This window comes from Cnephaeus nilssonii, assembly GCF_951640355.1.
Source record: "Cnephaeus nilssonii genome assembly, chromosome: 8".
Lineage (NCBI taxonomy): Eukaryota > Metazoa > Chordata > Mammalia > Chiroptera > Vespertilionidae > Cnephaeus > Cnephaeus nilssonii.
In genome coordinates, this window is record NC_137079.1 from 39,312,692 (window position 1) to 39,328,563 (window position 15,872).

At 37.4% G+C, this 15,872-nt stretch overlaps 1 protein-coding gene across 2 annotated transcripts in view; it reads right to left on the bottom strand.

Moving 5' to 3' along the window:
• PCCA (propionyl-CoA carboxylase subunit alpha) overlaps positions 1-15,872 on the bottom strand; it is a 377,531-nt gene that overhangs the window by 122,979 nt on the left and 238,680 nt on the right. For both annotated transcript variants that reach the window (XM_079779445.1, XM_079779444.1), the window contains exon 19: positions 6,184-6,286. In XM_079779445.1, coding sequence (XP_079635571.1) covers positions 6,184-6,286 — 103 coding nt within the window. The remainder of the gene's footprint in view (positions 1-6,183; positions 6,287-15,872) is intronic.

Sequence of the window (15,872 nt, forward strand, 5' to 3'; positions counted from 1 at the left end):
CTCATCTGTAAACTGGGACATAATGTTTATGAATTCCTTACCACAGTGCCTGGGCAAGGCACATATTTAATAAAACAGACCAAAGTAATCTATTGCTTTGTGAAAATAATTTTGAGTAAGCTAAAATAAGTATCAAAAACAACAATGCAACTAAAACAAGACAGGGAAATCCTCTTCTCACTCTACTGTTTAAAACAACTAAAAATAAAATTAAGGATGCACCCTGGCCAGGTGGCTCAACTGGTTGGAGTGTAGGCCCATATACCAAAAGGTTGTGAGTTCAATTTCTGGTTAAGGCACATACCTAGTTTGCAGGTTGGATCTCTGGTTGGGGTCCACACAGGAGGCAACTGATTGATGTGTCTCTCTCACATCAATGTTTCTCTCCCTCTCTTCCTAAAAATCAATAAAAGTAAAAATAAAAATAAAAAAAAACCATATCATCAGGTGAGGATTAAAAATAAGAAGAAATTATTTATCTATAGAAAATATCTCTCATTTTTCAACAAACTATGTCTTCTTATAAGAGTTTTATTATTTTACCTCTTATTTTTTAATTTTTTTAAATGATTTTGAGAGAGGGAGAGAGATAAAGAGATAGAAAAATGATGAGAGAGGAACATCATCGATCGGCTGCCTCCTGCACGGCCCCTACTGGGATCAAGCTTGCAACCAAGGTACATGCCCTTGACTGGAATCCAACCTGGAACCCTTCAGTCCACAGGCTGATGCTCTATCCTCTGAGCCAAACTGGCTAGGGCGACCTCTTAAATTTAAATCTTTTATCCATTTGGGGTTAATTTTGGTATATAAATGCATTTTTTATATGCAGCTAACCCAGTTGTTCCACCAACAGTTGTTGAAAACACTATTCTTCCCCTCATTGATTTATCTTGGCACCTTTATGAAAAATCACTTAATTTTTATGCAAGTACTATACTGACTTAATTACATGATAGTTTTCTAGTAAGTTTTGAAAGGGGTAAGTGTGAGTTCTCCAAATTTGTTCTTTTTTTCAGGATTGTTTTGGCTGTTCTGGGTTCCTTAAGTTTCATGTGAATTTTAGTACCAGCTTGTCAATTTTTGACAAAAATAAAGTTTGTGTTCTGATAAGAACTGCACAGAATCTGTACACTAATTTGGAAAGTAATGCCATCATAACAGTATTAAGTTTTTCAATTTATAAATGTAAGATGCTTTCTCTTTATTTAATTTTTTCAAGAGTCTGTAGTTTTCACAGTATAAGTTTTGCCCTTCCTTTGTTAAATTTATTCTAAGTATTTTATTCTTTTGATGCTCTTGTTTATGGAATTTTAATAATCTTATTTTTGGATTTTTTTTACTGCAAATAAATAAAAATAGAATTTATTTATTTAGTATCCTGTACCCTTGCTAAACCTATTCATAATTGTAATAACTTCTCAGTGAATTTATTAAGTTTTTCTATATATAACATGTGACTTGCAAAGTGCTTTTCATAATTTTTACTAATTATAGTTGGTTTGCTGCACAGAACTCCCTTTTTAGAAGTGGATCTCTGCCATTTAACTTTTAGTATAAATTTTATCAATACATAACTTACTTGAAATTGGAAAATGAAAAGACTCTGTAATTTAAAACTGCAAGAAAGTTTTACAACTATCAAAAAGTTAGTTTTTCGGAGATTCCAAAATGGTGGTGGAGTAAGTGGAAGCTACACTGACACTCTCACAGGACCAAACTGGAAATACAACTAAAATATAGAAAAACCACCCTGAAAAATCAGCTGGAAACTAGCCAGAGAGAACCTTGATAATCAAGGGTGGAAAGTGGAGACCGTATAAAGATTGGTAGGAAGGGCAGAGGCATGAAAGGGCTGGCCGGGCTCCCACAGACAGCATCGAAGTTCCAGAGGGATATTTCAGCTGTGGGTGATTCCCACTGAGAATTCTGGGCTCTAAACCCCAAACTGGGCTTCCCAGCCCAGAGCATCAGAACTGAGAAAGGTGCCTGTGAAAAGCAGCAGCGTTGCGGTGGGTCTGGAGAGATGTCTGGAAATGCAGGCACCTTTTCTTATGCTTATTGGCCATTTGTATATCTATCTTCTTTGGGAAAATATCTATTCAAGTCCTTTTAAAACGGGTTGTGTGTTTATTTGTTTTGCTATTGAGTTGTTGGAATCCTTCATATATTCTGGATAATATTCCTTGTCAGATATATACAAACTAGAGGCCCGGTGCACGAATTTGTGCATGGGTGGGGTTCCCTCTGGGTGGACTGCAGGGGTCGAGCCAAAACCCACAGCTCCTACCTGCCACTCCTGCTCATCCCAGCCCCACTGCGCCTGCCGCAGGCTCACACCCAATCAGTCCCAATTGGGAGAGGCTCATGCTGCCACAACAGTGCTCGCCAGCCATGAACCCTGCATCTGGAGCCCTCCCGAAGGGAGTGGCCTGCGGGATCAGGTTGAAACTGGCTCTCCGACATCCCCTGAGGGGTCCTGGATTGCAAGAGGGCACAGGCCAGGCTGAGGGACCCCACCAGTGCACGATCAGGCGGGGGAGGGACTGAGGGAGAGGTCCAGGGTGTATCCAGCCCACCTCACTCAGTCCCTATCGGCCAGACCCCAGCAGCAAGATAACCTACTGAATGGAGCATCTGCCCCTTGGTGGTCAGTGCACATCATAGCAAGTGGTTGAGCGGCCTTAGCATATCATTAGCATATTACGCTTCGATTGGTTGAACAGTCTACTCGTCACCAGACGACTGGACACTTAGCATATTAGGCTTTTATTATATAGGATATTTTCTCCTACTCCATGGATTGCATTTTCATTCTGTTGATTGTGTCCTTTGATGCACAAAAGTTTTACATTTTGATGTAGTCTAATTTATCTTTTTTTCTTTTGTTGACTGTGCTTTTAATGTCATATTCAAGAAATGATCATCAAATCCAATGTCATAAAGCTTTTCTCATGTTTCCCTCCAAAAGTTTTATAGCTTTAGCTCTTACATTTAAGTCTCTTTTATTAAAAATAAATATCTTTATTGTTGAAAGTATTACAGATGTCCCACATTTTCCCCCATTAACCCCCTCCACCCTGCTCCCACATCCTCCCAGGTACATTTAGGTCTTTAATACATGTTCAGTTAATTTTATATTTGCTTTAAGGTAGGGTCCAACTTCATTTTTCCTTTGTTTTATTTTATTTTTATTGACTGATTGATTTATACATACTTAACCCCTTCTCATTTTCCACCCAGCCCAGCACACCCTCTCTCATAGTACTATTTGTTTAAAAGACTCCTTTCCCATTGAATGGCTTTGGCATTCCTATCAAAATCATTTGACCATATAATGAAGGGTTTATTTCTGGGCTTTCAAGTCTACTCCATTGGTCTATGCATCTATCTTATGCCAGTACAACACTATTTTAATTACTGTAGTTTTGTTTTAAGTTTTGAAATCAGGAAGTATGAGCTCTCCAACTTTGTTCTTTTTCAAAATTGTTTTGGCTATTTGGGGTCCCTTGAGATTCCATATGAATCACAGGATGGATTTTCATATTTCTACAAAACTCCAAGGGATTTTGATAAGGACTGCACTAAATCTGTAGATCACTTTAGGTAGTATTGACATCATACCAACATTAAAAGTCTTCCCATCTATGATCATAAAATGGCTTTCCATTTATATGTGTCTTCTTTAATTTCTTTCAGCAAAATTTTGTAGTTCCTAGTGTAATATAGTTTCCAGTATACAAGTTTTTCTCCTCCATAGTTAAGTTTATTTCTAAGTATCTTATTCTTTTTTATGCTATTGTAAATTAAATTGTTTTTTGTATTTTTTAAGTCTTATATAAATGGTATCATCCAGTACTTATGTTTTCACAATTTTCTTTTCCACTATTATTATGGTACATATATACATAATAAAAGTGTAACGACGTGTAACGAAACAACAGACAGCACTTCAGGATGGCTCTCACCTCTGGGGAGGAAGAGGGCGGAAATGGGATGATGTACAGAAGGGATTTAGCTGTTATCTATAATTTTTTTCTTTTTTAATAGGAAACCATAGTAAAAGATTTGTATATTCGCCGTGCTTTCCTAATTTGATACATCTTACAACTAAATGTTCTAATTAGATAAAAGAAGTGTGAAAACATGTGGTATCTGAAGCATTACTGTGGGCTAATAAGCAAATATGACTTTGCCTGGACTACCTCTGGGGTCATTAACCTAGGCTGTCACCTCTAGGCTAATTCATTTTCTCTTGGTGTAGCAGTAGGTAATCTAGAAAACCAAGTAAATAGTCACAGTTCTCACCTCTAAGACGCTAAAAGCGGGGGTTCTACACTATTAAAACCTTCATACCAATGAGCCTTTACTTGCTCCACACAATTCAACTTGACTCCTTTCATAATACATAAATATGCTTTAGGAAAAAAGAAATATACTATCAGGAGTACGCTCTTTTCATTAGGTTTAATGCTTCTGATAATAGCTAAGCCAATAAATATGGGAAGTAGATTTTGATACTATATAACAAGGTGGATATTTTCCGGGGAAATTTTTCATGCATTAATTTTGATGTTTTTAAAACAGCCCTACTTTGTTCATGAACTAAAAAGTGAAGCAGGAGGTAACAATTCAAAGACACCACTTGAACTGTCAGGCCAATGGCCTCTAGTTTTCCAACATGGAATCTAAACAAGCACAGAGAAATAACAGTTCAAAGAAGTAACCAGAGCAGTTTTCTTATTAAGCCAAGGCACGGCTTAGAAAAATACAGTGTTGGGATATCAGATTACCACTACAGTGGTTACCACTACAGTGGTGACTCACAAATTATGCTCAAGTCTACCTTTTTGTAAAGTTAACCTTCCCGAAGGAAAATGCTACATAATAATATTAGTAGTCTCTACTACACAACATAATTTGCCACTCAACCTGATGTATGGTTAACTGTCCACTTACAAAACTATTCTTTAAAACAATCACATGGAAAGGAGGAATGTAAAGAATCACATAAGTTCCTCACAAAATATATCATAAGACAACTGTTTAATTCCATCACAGCTTTCATTTTCAGAGAGTTGAGTGAAACATCTTTTAGTAACAAATGCTTTGGTAGTTTTAGCATACAGAATGAGTCACAGAGTTTAAACAAAACCAAGGAGACTGCCCTTCATTCATGAAGTAACCTCATTTACTTGTGATGCCACCACATAAGGACGTCAGCTTCTCCAGTGTAGCAGCTTAGCACTTATCTAGCACACAGCCGGTACAGTCTTGCCTAAGTATTTGTTGAATAAATGAATTCTCATTAATTCTTGACTTCCGGCATTTTTTAGCTGGGATCAAGAAACTGCCGTGCACCTAAAACCTCAGCAGGTCTTATTTCAGTGAAATTGTATTATTATGATTTTCATATCCTGTTTAAATCTTTTGACAAAAAGTCATTTTCCCCAAAAACAAAATGACATTTCAATGCAGCTTAGCCATGAGAAAAGGAATGTAAATTAATATAATATTTATTGTGCTAACTATATAGTAGTTTCTGGGTTCATATTGAAACTAAAAAAGGACACAAGTGAAAACAGAAACTTCATGGTTTTTTTCTGGCAATCTCAAAAACAGAATTTAAGCATATTACTTATACCACAGTACAAACACTAAATCTTATTGTAACATTATTCAGTACAGACAAGAATTAAACTAAAGCAGTTTTGTCATGGATATCATCCTAGGGTTTTAAGTTCTTCAAAACAAAAGGAATGTCATCATAAGGTAAATTTAGCCTCAAGAATGTCTCACAACATGAAATCTCAAGAAAATGTTATATGAGGCTTCAGATTATTATTTTAAAAGAATGGTGACCTACCACAGCTATCATACATTTGGAATTATAATTAAAGATACTCTTCTCTATTGCAAAGCCAAAAGTATCTCAATAACAAAAGAAAAAATGAATCAGGTGTCAAGAGGTGGGTTTAGAATGCGACTAAATCTAGGAATGTTATTTCCTAATTACCATCAGAGAAAAAATATTCCATTTACATTCAGCTTCCTAAAGAAAATGAAACAAATACAAAGCTATGTTATAGATTCAAAAGATGTAAGTCACTGCAGAAGTTAAAAATTGTTTCAAATATTCATAGATAATTTCAAAATTATACCACCCCCAAAAAAGAAACTTACCGAGAACATTTTCCCATTGTTTGATGCTACAACAGTATGAACTTCATCATTCAGTTTTACTGAAAGCTCCCAGTTAGCCACTTGTGGTTTAACAATAGGCACTCTGAAGTAGAAAGAAAAGAAAAACACTTAATAATTTCATATTTTTATTTCTCAGTAAACTGATTTTCTTTTGAGATTAAGTGTACAGAGTAAAACTCCCAAAGACTGTATTTCAGAACATTTTATTTTAAAGGTTCTATTCTTGAAAAAAACTAGAGAGATTAAAAAAAAAAAAACACCTCATACACAGACACTCCAAGGACAACAGCAGTCATTCTGGGATAATTGTGGTTCCATCATCTATTTGAAGTACCCTCATCTAGTCTATGAATTTCAGTGGCTTTATTTGTGACAGTCCTTCAAAGATTAACCTTCCTTAAACAATATTCATTTCTTTTCAATATCTGGTTACTGTCCAAGACTGTTTTTAAAATACTACAATGCTAGACCTTTTTTTTTTTTTTACTGAGTTTGGAAAAACAAAACAAAACAAAACTGTACATAATTAGCATATACACTTTGGTGAGTTGGGACGTATTTATTCGCTCATGTTACCATCACCACAATCAAGGTAATAAACATTCCCATCACCTCCAAAACCTTCCTTTTGTGTGTTTTTTTTCATTTATTTGTTTTGATAAGAATACAACATCACTAATGCTTGTCTTAACACAGAGATTTTTTTCTTGTGCATGATCAATGTTACATGGTCCAGAAAAATTGAATGAAGCAGCCGGAGATAAAAACATTTTTAGAATACAAATATTTGGCACATTTATTTTATTTTTTGTTAATCCTCACCAGAGGATATTTTTAGAGAGAGTGGAAGGGAGGAAGAGAGAGAGAGAAACAGCAATGTGAGAGAGACACATCAACTGGTTGCCTCCCGCATGAGCCCAGCAGGGCCAGAGATCAAACCTGAAACCCAGGTTCATTGCACGGGTCTCCACTCTAACCACTGAGCAAAACAACCAGGGCCCACACATTTTTTTAAATTTACAACATTTTAATGATTTCTGAGTTAAACTAATTTAAATATTGTATGTTTACATTATTTGTAGTTGTGAAGTAATATGTACTAAATACTAAATATGTAGTATCCAGACTCTGGCTTAAGTCCTAGTTCTGAAAAAATGTTGCAGGCTATATTTTAATTTAACCCCCCATACCAACCAATTTCAAAAGTATTTTCTGTGTATTTGATTTTTTTAAAAAGTTATAGTCACAAAAACTTTGAATATAATCAAATCATTTCTAGACATATGTTTAATGGAGAATAATTAATCACTAAGGTAAATATTTGTATTTGACCCACTACTTATTTCCTAAAGATGAAAAAATATTTTCAATACTATAAGAGTGAAAATTAAAGTGAAATATGCATAAAAAAAACCAGTAATAATGCATATGAAGGCCTGGAAGAGTCTTTTTGGCACTCTGAAGAAGACTGTTTCAGAACAGAGCATCACACTTGAGAACTGGAAAGAACAACAGGGGAGCATGCAAGAGGGAGAGAAGGAGGGGAGAGAGAAAAGAAGGCATGGCCCAGAGAGAAGGAAAGGGAGAACAGTCCTTCTGTGCTCCAATTCCACTCTATTCCAAGGGGCATTTTTTTGTTTATGTCTTTTTCCCCTATAGGCCTGTGAGCTTCTCAAAGACCAAGATCATGCCTTATTTTTATGTATCCCAAAGCATGCACAGGATAAGCCCTGTCACTCAAGGGACACAGCATGAACTACTGAAGGAGAGTGAACCTTTGTTAGGGGCAGGAGGGAGAAACAGAACAGTGGAGACTAGTTATAAGAAGTATTAATCATGCTCTGTAAACTGTGATTGTTTTGTTCTGATTAAAGAAAGCACATTCTAACCTGGCTGGGAATTGTACATCCCGGGACCTGGGTATTAACCTGGAAATACGGTCCATTCTCCTTATCTGAGAATTGCCTATCATCATGAAAAGATTAACAAACTTGTTGCTGAAACAATGGGGGTTGCCTCCTTTAGCAATCCCTCAGCCCTCATTGCCTATAATCTGTACCCATTTTACCCAATTTTATTCCTTTTGCATACCCATTGTTACTCCTTTTGCCTATTTCCTTCCAGATACAATCTTTGTCCTTCTACCCAATATAAGCAGTTGGCTTAAAGGGGAGAGAGGGGGTGAAAAGCAGACTTTCATGGATGACCTAATGTTCTCCCATACTTCTGGCATTATTGGAATAAATGTTCATACATGATTCAACCCTGTCTCTGCTTAACTGACTCAACTAGTGACAGGCAGCCTGGACCATTTATTGTCTGATCTCACCTTGAGCTCCCAGATTACAACCTGGCTGCATTTGGACTGCATAGATGACCTCACTAGACTTCCCTTAGTTCACCTTCAACTGGGGTTATCACCCTGACCTCTCAGGGGTACTACAGGTCAGGGCAATGTGGCTTTCTGAAATATTTGCAGTCCTGATAATTAGGTTACTCTCCTGCTCCAGATTGTTCCAAGACTTTCTACTTCAGCTCAGGTTAAATCTTAACTTACCTACCATTCAATTTCCTTAAAATAAGACCCCACTCTTTGTACCTATTTCTGATTACTCTCTGATTTGATTGAGCCAAGTGCTTAAACTGCTTCACAAACCAAACCAAACCAAGCCAAGTTAAGAGGAGCAAGAGAAATAAGCACAGAGGTTACAAACTCACTCTGGTGACTTCCAGCTTGCCATTTATTAGTTTGACCTGGAGCAAACTATTCAAGTCTCAGTTTCCTTATCCTATATAATAAAGAGGTACTATGCAAATCGACCATTGTTCCAACACAAGATGGCCACCCCCATGTGGACACAAGATGGCTGCCACAAGATGGCCAGCAGGGGAGAGCAGTTGTGGGTGATCAGGCCAGCTGGGGAGGGCAGTTAGGGGTGACTGGGCCAGCAGGGGTGGGTAGTTGGGGGTGACCAGGCCTGCAGGGGAGGGCAGTTGGGGGGGATCAGGCCAGCAGGGGAGGGCAGTTAGGGGTGATCAGGCTGGCAGGGGAGGGCAATTGGGGGCGACCAGGCCGGCAGGGAAGGGCAGTTAGGGTTGACTGGGCCAGCAGGGGAGGGCAGTTGGGGGTAACCAGGTTGGCAGGGGAGGGCAGTTAGGGGCAATCGGGCCGGCAGGGGAGCAGTTAGACATCGATCAGGGTGGCAGGGGAGTGTTTAGGGGGTGATCAGGCTGGCAGGCAGAAGAAGTTAGGGGCAATCAGGCAGGCAGGCAGGTGAGTGGTTGGGAGCCAGCAGTCCTGGATTATGAGAGGGGTCCCAGATTGGAGAAGGTGCAGGCTGGGCTGAGGGACACCCTCCCCCACCCCCACCCCGGGCACCAATTTCATGCAGTGGGCCTCTAGTGTATAAAATAAGGATAATCATATTGTCTGCATCAAAATGATGTATTGAGGATTAAATAATGTGTGTAAATGTTAACTTTTATTGTTATAATTAGTCCCAACTCTAGGCCTATTCTCTTATTTTACCCCATAACTGAAATCCCTTTAAGGAAACTGAATTCCTCTCTCTGCTTCTCAAACAGATTGTCTAAAAGAATTTCTCTCATAAACTGTTCCCTAATTATAGTATACACTTCAGTGATCTCCCTTGTACTTAACCTATATTATATGCTTGATATTTTCATAATTTAGTGGCCCAATGGAGGTAATTCTTTCAAGTAAATGTGGAGACACTTTAGTTATGATGCAACAAGCCTCTGTTTCCAGAGGAGTAAGGAAGTTGTTGATCTTGACATCCTGTTGGAACCCAAAAAGCATTTTCCCACAGAAAGTGATCTTACAGCTGGTGGGGAGATGGAGTTGCCTCTCTTCGGAACCTAACTACTATTTATTTTTCCATTCTTTTATTTTGATCCACATCTGTTTCGTATATGTTATAACCTCCCCAAGAGGAAACTTGCAGCACGGGCTCTTGAGTTAAAATGCTGAGGTCTCATCTCAGCCCATTCTCTTCCTAGAAATGTCCCCAGGAACTCAGTCAATCCTTTTGAACCCAAATTTCCACCATTGTAAAATATGGATCAGAGCAAAGTTGGGAGGGGGAGGGTGGTAACAGAGGAAAACTGTTGTTTCTTCTCAGCACAAAAGCCCTGAAGTGGCACTTTTCTAAAAATTTCTTTCAAGGTGACATGTTAGTAAGATATAGGAAAGAGGTTCCACTGTGAACGCAAAACCTTGAGCTACCAAGAAAAGATCATCAATGTGGAATCTCTTTATGAATTTGATCTTCCACAAACAAAATTTGCCGAGTCCTTCTGGCTTTACATTTGTTTCAAAGTACTTTTGTTTGTAAATAGAATGGATGGGTTTGGGCATGTATGTCATGTCCAATATAAATACCAATAAACTATAATACACTATAAATAAAAATAATAACACATACCAACCTAAAAGTACATATGCTCTATTTCTGCAAAATTATTGAAACTACATTAACAACAATTGATAGCAATTCTACTGTTTATAATGGTAATTATTATGTAAAGTTATATTTCAAAGTTTAAAAAAGAATTACATTTATCTAATAAATCCAAACTAGTCTCAGAGATGATTTTTATAAATGAGTCTGAAAAGAAGGAGCAAAACTCATGGAGCTTCATGCAGCTCTTCATGGCAATAACACACAGAAACTAGCCTCCTTTCCTGAAGTATGTATCTAAGGGAAAGCAGCTACCACCTGATCAAAAATTTCATCTGTACAACTTATTAGTTACTTGCAAAGCTGTTATAATTTAAGCTACTACTACTTCAAAACACAACCTCCTCCCTCCCAAAAAAAAGGGAAAAGGAATTCACATAAACAGCTGCTCACAAAGCAAATCAAATAATAGCTCTCACCCAGACCTGTCTACTTTGATTATCATCAACCAGCCAGAAAGAATATGCTCAATAAAACTAAATTTTTCTACATTTTATGACAAAAACTGTCAGTTGATTGTCACAAATGCTAATGCTAATACATTTAGCTTATTGAAATATTTTAATCAAAAAAGTACTAATGCAAATACACTGTTTTAACATGTCATTTTTTTAAAGCAGATTTTATGTAAACATAACTATAGGATCTTTAGTTAGCTGGGATTATAAGCATCTCAAAACCATATTATCAGACACTCAGAAAAGCTGGTTTCAACTGTGCTATTACCTATTTCGGAGTGAAATACTGAGTTAAAACAATGTTAGTGGTCAAAGAATCATTAAGCAATCCTTCATCATAACTTTCACAGTGGGTGGTCTGTAAAATGATCAAGAATAATATGCTGCATTCCATAGCCACAGAGGTCAGCTTCTGCATACAAATCTTTGCAGGAAGAAAAAGGCCTTCAGAAAAGTGGGCCATTCATCTGAACGAAGTTCAGAGAATTTCCAGCACGGTGAAAAGCTATGTTATGCAAGCACATAGATGTATTCAGTGGGGGTAGACAGAACCAGCTCCATGGAGACTACAAAGGAGCCCTCCCATGGCTCATGAATAAGTCGAGGAAATGATCAGAAAAAAAAAGAGAGAGATGTTTAGACAGATGGCCCACTTTAAATGCCTGAGACAGGGCATAAGCAATTTTAATGAAACTTTAGATCTAGCATATGAATTGTTTCTTATTTCCTCCAGGAAAAAAAAGAAATCTAAAGAAGACAAAAATTCAGCAATTCACTGAAAAACCCACTTTTAAGCAAGTTGGGATGGAGAAAGAGTCACAAATACAAGTTTTATTAATGCAATAAATTCATACACAATTCTTCACAGAGCCATCAGCTATCAAAATGAATATAAAAAGCACGGAATGAGCAGATTAAAGGAATTTTAAACAGAAGTCTACTGCCAAACCAAACAAAAATCTAAGCCTTATTATGTGAGAACTTACAACACTCCAACATTAAAGTTTATCATTGCTGAAGAAAGATAAAAGCAGCATTTCCAGAGAACCTCTTCAAAGCTAGAAATTGTGACAGTGGAGGAATGGAATTCTGCCTGCACACAATTTAAAATGTGTACATTCAAGTACATACGTCCTTGTAGAACAGCATATGTCACAAAATAGTGTCTAGAAATAGGGAACACACCCACATTTGGTGTCATTAGCATTACAAATTACTACACAAATAACTGAATCTAGAAATGAATAATAATGTTCTCATAATTGTATATATGTTCCTATTATGCACACCCTATTCCCTTCTTCCACCAAGGTTGTCAGTTTAAACTTTGGACACAACCGGTCAGGAAATGCAATGTTGTATAGCCATCACCCTGCAGTTCTTAGTGTCTGACTGATCACTGACCTCAAAAGCTATGTGACTATCCTCCCTGTGTCTCAGTTTCCTTATCAGTTCGACAAAGATAATAAAAATACCTGACATGTTGATTAAATGAGATAAAAGGAATATAATGTTTAGACTAGTGCTTAACACAAAAATGCTAAAAAGGAGTTACCATTGTTATAATTTGGTGCAATATCTGAAATACTTTATTATTTCAACAACCCTGTTTTTTTAATATTAATATACAATTTACACACAGTGAAATCCACAAAATCTTAAGTTCTACCACTTACCTTTCCAGTGGAAATGCCCCCTCCCCCAAACAGTTCAACTATCAATTAGACCAGCAATTTTCAACCAGTATGCAGCAATACATGGTGTGCTGCAATTAATTTTAAAATGTGTAATAACTGACTATTAGTCAGGGGCACTGACCTCTTTACCCTTAGGTTGTCAAATAAAAAAAAATGACAATAGCCAATACAACAATAGCTGTCCGGTGTGAATGAATCAAAATTATATATATTTTTTGTCAGATTGGCAAAAAATATATTTTTTGGTGTGCCACAAAATTTTAGTAATTAGTTTACATGTACCAATAGATGAAAAAGGTTAAAAATTGCTGAATTAGACTAAAGCTTCATATAAACAGGCTCCAAAATTATGACTCTTATGAGTGGTATTTTGGTTTGTGTGGTTTTTTGCCCAATATAATGGTTTTTTGTTTATTTTTTATAAATATTTTTTTATTTATTTCAGAGAGGAAGGGAGAGGAAGAGAGTGATAGAAACATCAATGATGAGAATCACTGATCAGCTCCCTCCTGCACGTCCCATGCTGGGGACCAAGCCCATAAGCCGAGCATGTGCCCTGACTGGGAATCGAACCGTGACCTCCTGGTTTATAGGTCAATGCTCAACCACTGAACAACACTGGCTGGGCCCATTATAATGGTTTTGAGGCTCATTCATATTGAATAGTCCATTCTGTTTTTATTGCTGAGTGGTACTCTATTGAACAAACACATCAGTTCATCCTTCTGTTGAAGACATTTAGGTTGTTTCCAGTTATGGGCTCTTATGAACTTTCTTTGTACAAGTCTTTTTTGAGGACATATGTTTTCTCGTGGGTAAAAAATATATATAAAGAAAACACTAAAAAAATCTGTACTTCCACTAGCAATGGAATTTGCTCCATATCCTTGCCACCATTTGGTGTTAATCTTTCTACTTCTAGCCAGACTAGTGGCTGAGATACCATATCTCATAGTTTATTGTGCATTTTCTTTATGACTAATAATGTTAAGCACCTCAACATTAGTGTTTATTGTCCAATTTTTTTCAAGTTTTTGCCCATTTTTCATTAGGATGTTGGCCTTATTATTATTGATTTGGGTGAGTTATTTATTTTGGATAGAAAGGCTTTGTCAGAATTATTTATTCTGTGGCTTATTTTCTTTTAAATGTCTTACTATTAATTTTCTTTAAAATGTCTTACCTTCAGCAGTTGTTGTTTTTTTAATTAATGGACTTAATTTCTTAGAGAAGTTTTAGGTTTTGAGAAAAATTGAGCAGTAAGTACAGACAGCCTATACATATATCTATATATATCTATATCTATCTATCTATCTATCTATCTATCTATCTATCTATCTATCTATCTATACACACACACACACTAGAGGCCCAGTGCACGAAATTCGTGGATGGGGGGCGGTGTCCCTCAGCCCAGCATGCACCCTCTCCAATCTGGGAAGCCTCGAGGGATGTCCGACTGCCCTCTCACAATCCAGGAGTGCTGGCTCCCAAATGCTCGCCTGCCTGCCTTCCTGATTGCCCCTAACCACTTCTGCCTGCCAGCCTGATCACCCCCTAACCACTTCCCTGCCAGCCTGATTCATGCCTAACTGCTCCCCTGCCAGCCTGTTTGCCCCTAACTGCCCTCCCCTGCAGGCCTGGTCACCCCCAACTGCCCTCCCCTGCAGTCCTGGTCCCCCCCAACTGCTCTCCCTGGCAGGCCTGGGGCCCCCCCAACTGTCCTCCCTTGCAGGCCTGGTCCCTCCCAACTGCCCTCCCCTGCTGGCCACCTTGTGGCAGCCATCTTGTGTCCACATGGGGGCAGCCATCTTTGACCACATGGAGGCAGCCATCTTGTGTGTTGGAGTGATGGTCAATTTGCATATTACTCTTTTATTAGATAGTATATATATATATATATATATATATATATATATATATATATAAATAAAATTAACTAAAGTCCACAGTTTACATAGGGTTCACTCTGTGCTATACATTCTACAAGTTTGAACAAATGTATAATGACATGTATCCACCATTAAGATAACATATAGAATAAGTTCACTGCCCTAAAAAAATCCCATGCTCCACCTACTCAACTTGATCTCCCTCCCCCCACCCCCAAATCCACTGCAAACACTGATCTTTACTGTTTCCATAGTTTTGCCTTTTCAAGAATGTCACAGCTAGAATCATACAAAATGTACCCTTTCCAGACTGGCTTCCTTCATTTACCATTGTGGATAATATTTGTTTCCTTATTGGTATAACTAAAGTCCAAATTTTAGAAATTAAAATTAGCCCTAACCAGTTTGGCTCAGTGGATAGAGCATCGGCCTGCGGACTGAAGGGTCCCAGGTTTGATTCCGGTCAAGGGCATGTACCTTGGTTTCAGGCATATCCCCAGTGGAGGTGTGCAGGAGGCAGCTGATCGATGTTTCTCTCTCATCGATGTTTCTAACTCTCTATTCCTCTCCCTTCCTCTCTGTAAAAAATCAATAAAATATATTTAAAAATAAAATAAGACATCATTATGTCTTCTAGCATGATAGAGTCTTATTTAAGAATATTTCTTCTCATAATTATAAACTATATTTATATGACTGTTTCCATTTTAGTGACATAAATAACCCTTGCAAGTAGAGATGTAAAGAGCTTCTGGCAGGTAGAAGTGGTACACATGTGTGAACCAGTATTCTTCCCTCTTTTCTTCTCTGCCTTTGAATATAATATAAAGCTAAAATAGCACAGAGAAGTCCCAGTTTCTGTAAAAATGGCAGTTTAGTTTATTCCCAACTAACCCTTCTCCAATTATATAATCTGGAGAAGATATACAACATATAAGAACTTTAAAAAATTGTACACAGCCCATTGACATAAAATTCATATATCATAAATTTAACCCAGGGTACAATTCAATGGGTTTTAGTATATTCACAGAATTTTGTACCTATCACTGCAAGCATTTCAAAAATATATTCAAAATCCTAAAAAAGGAAACTTTGGACCAATTAGCAGTCATTCCACATTCCCCCTCCAATTTCTAT